This window comes from Oncorhynchus masou, unplaced genomic scaffold (genome assembly GCF_036934945.1).
Source record: "Oncorhynchus masou masou isolate Uvic2021 unplaced genomic scaffold, UVic_Omas_1.1 unplaced_scaffold_2812, whole genome shotgun sequence".
Classification (NCBI taxonomy): Eukaryota; Metazoa; Chordata; class Actinopteri; order Salmoniformes; family Salmonidae; genus Oncorhynchus; species Oncorhynchus masou.
The window spans coordinates 40,001-42,251 of NW_027009238.1; the positions used below are offsets into that span (position 1 = coordinate 40,001).

General features: G+C 46.5%; 1 protein-coding gene across 1 annotated transcript in view; it reads left to right on the top strand.

Annotated features, from left to right (window-relative positions):
* The window catches only part of LOC135533924 (patatin-like phospholipase domain-containing protein 7), a gene marked incomplete at its 5' end in the record, with an annotated part of 40,342 nt that extends 39,497 nt beyond the window's left edge, over positions 1 to 845 (top strand). The window contains 4 exon segments of the mRNA XM_064961117.1: positions 371 to 385; positions 388 to 471; positions 474 to 487; positions 786 to 845. Coding sequence (XP_064817189.1) covers positions 371 to 385; positions 388 to 471; positions 474 to 487; positions 786 to 845 — 173 coding nt within the window.
* Between the last annotated feature and the right edge of the window lie 1,406 nt (positions 846 to 2,251).

Here is a 2,251-nt window from a genome sequence, read left to right on the forward strand (position 1 = left end):
CGTCACAGCTGGAGCAATTGAATATTTATGTTTCTGATGCCGCTCTGCTAGCTTTTCACCCCCTCCCCTCTCTGTCATGGGTTTGGCACTCTGCTCTCCTGGGAAAGATGAGCTTATTCTCTATCTTGTCTTTCTCCTTGCTTGTTGTAGACTATTGTTTGGGCTCTGTGAATGCAGCCACACTCACTTAGCAGATGCATTTGTTTTGGTTAAATGATGATTCATATGCAGCTATGACAGTTCCTATGACACACCCCTCCTTCTTCTTTCATCACCCCTGTCCCCTCCTCACCGCCTTTCTCTTTGTGCACCTTTTCCATCTCTTTCCGCCCCGCCACGCTTCCCCCTCCACTACCCTTCCCTATCTCAGAGGAGTCCGACTACCCACAGACTATGAGGAGGAGGCGGTGGAGAGTGCCTACTCAGACTTTGAGCTGTCCAATCACTACAGCGAACACACCACCGAGGGGAGGAGACTGCGGACACGGTGCGGTGAAGGGTTTACATTTTGAGTCATTTTAGCAGGCGCTATTATCCAGAGTGACTTACAGTTTACAGTCTGGGTCCTTTTTTTTGTACTAGTTCCCCGTGGGAATCGAACCCACAACCTGACGTGGCAAGCACCCTGCTCTACCAACTGAGCCACACACTGTTGAATGTTCATGCCTTTTCTTAACTCGATAACTCGTGACGTGTAAAATAAGAGGACATTTTTAGAACCTGTGCCGTCTTATCATTTTAAGCCTGAGATTATCAGCGAGTCACTGTGTCCTCCTCATCCTCAGGATGAAGAGCTGCTGGACATGGGGAGAAGACGTCGCCTCCCCCGGGCTACAGCGACATGAGCCCCTCTCCCTCCCCCCCCACACCCCCGCCCACAGCCCCACCCCTTGGAGGAAACTGAGGGGAACCCGACCGCGGAGCGAAGACCAAGAGTCACTGAACCCACAGTCTGGAAGCCACTTGGCTGCCTGTCCTCCAGCGCTAACACAGTGCCTTACAGACCCACAACAATACAGGACCAACTATTTTCAACAGTCAATGCATTATCATATTCCCCGTCTGTCTGACTGACTCGCCACCTGGAGATTGATTGTTTCCAGTCCCGTGTTCTTCCCTCTGAATATAAATCACCTAGTTTAGCTGGGACACAAGCTGGGTGGTGGTGAAATGGCTGCCTACTGGTCTTCTGTACGCGCTCCCGTCAGCCTCGGGGTGTCCGAGGTCCTCGATAGGGAGAAGAAAGAGGTCCTTTCCGAGTCACGGGTATATGGGGGCTTAGTTCCAAGGGACAAGCATGTGTAGCATCTGGTTATTCTTCTGATTTCTGGCTTCAACTGAATACATGAAGGGGGTTTGCAGACCCCACTGTTAATGCCATAGCATTTATCTATGTAAAGAAAAAAGCATCCAAGACCACAGATAATTGACTAGTGTATAAAGGATTTGACTAAGAATGATTAACCTTTTGCTTACCTCGAGAGCTAACTGTATAGGTGAAAAAACAACATTACAAATCAATGCAATGTATTATAAAAGAAATATTACGTGTGTTTATCAGTGCAGTGCCTTTAACCCAGCTGATAGCCTTTCATTGTGCTTGTAGATCTTAGAAACCCTCGAGGTTGTAGCCCAAGTCCCCTATTCCTTTTACAGTGCACTACTTTAGACCAGGCCCGTAGGGCTCGGATCAGAGGTAATGCGCTTATATAAGGGGAGAGTGGGAGTCAACCTGTCGAAATGTAGAAGAGACTGTGTGTGTGTGTGTGTGTGTGTGTGTGTGTGTGTGTGTGTGTGTGTGTGTGTGTTGTGTTAGTAACAGGATGCTTGTTTAGGAAAGGCATATGTTCAGTGAATGGAACAAACCCTACTGAACTGAACTGGCCAACTTGACCTTTTAACACAGTTCTAGCTATTTAATCAGTGCCTTTGGTGATTGACAATCACTTGCTGATTAGTTCAACTTGAATGTTGAGCACAGTTTGCCAATGACCTCTGTTAAACAATGAAGGACTCATGTACTATTTAGGCGCTGCTTGTGTGTGGATGTTATTTGTACCACTGAATTGATGTTTTTGATAATCCATTGTTTAACACTGCTCACTAATAATAAAACCACTATTGGTTAGCTGAGTCTCTTTACATTTGTGTTTGTCTATTTCCCCAGCTTTGTACTAATGAGGGATTTGTTAAAAGGATTTGGGTTTTTATCAAATCATTGCTGGGTAACAATTGAGTGCCTTACTCATGT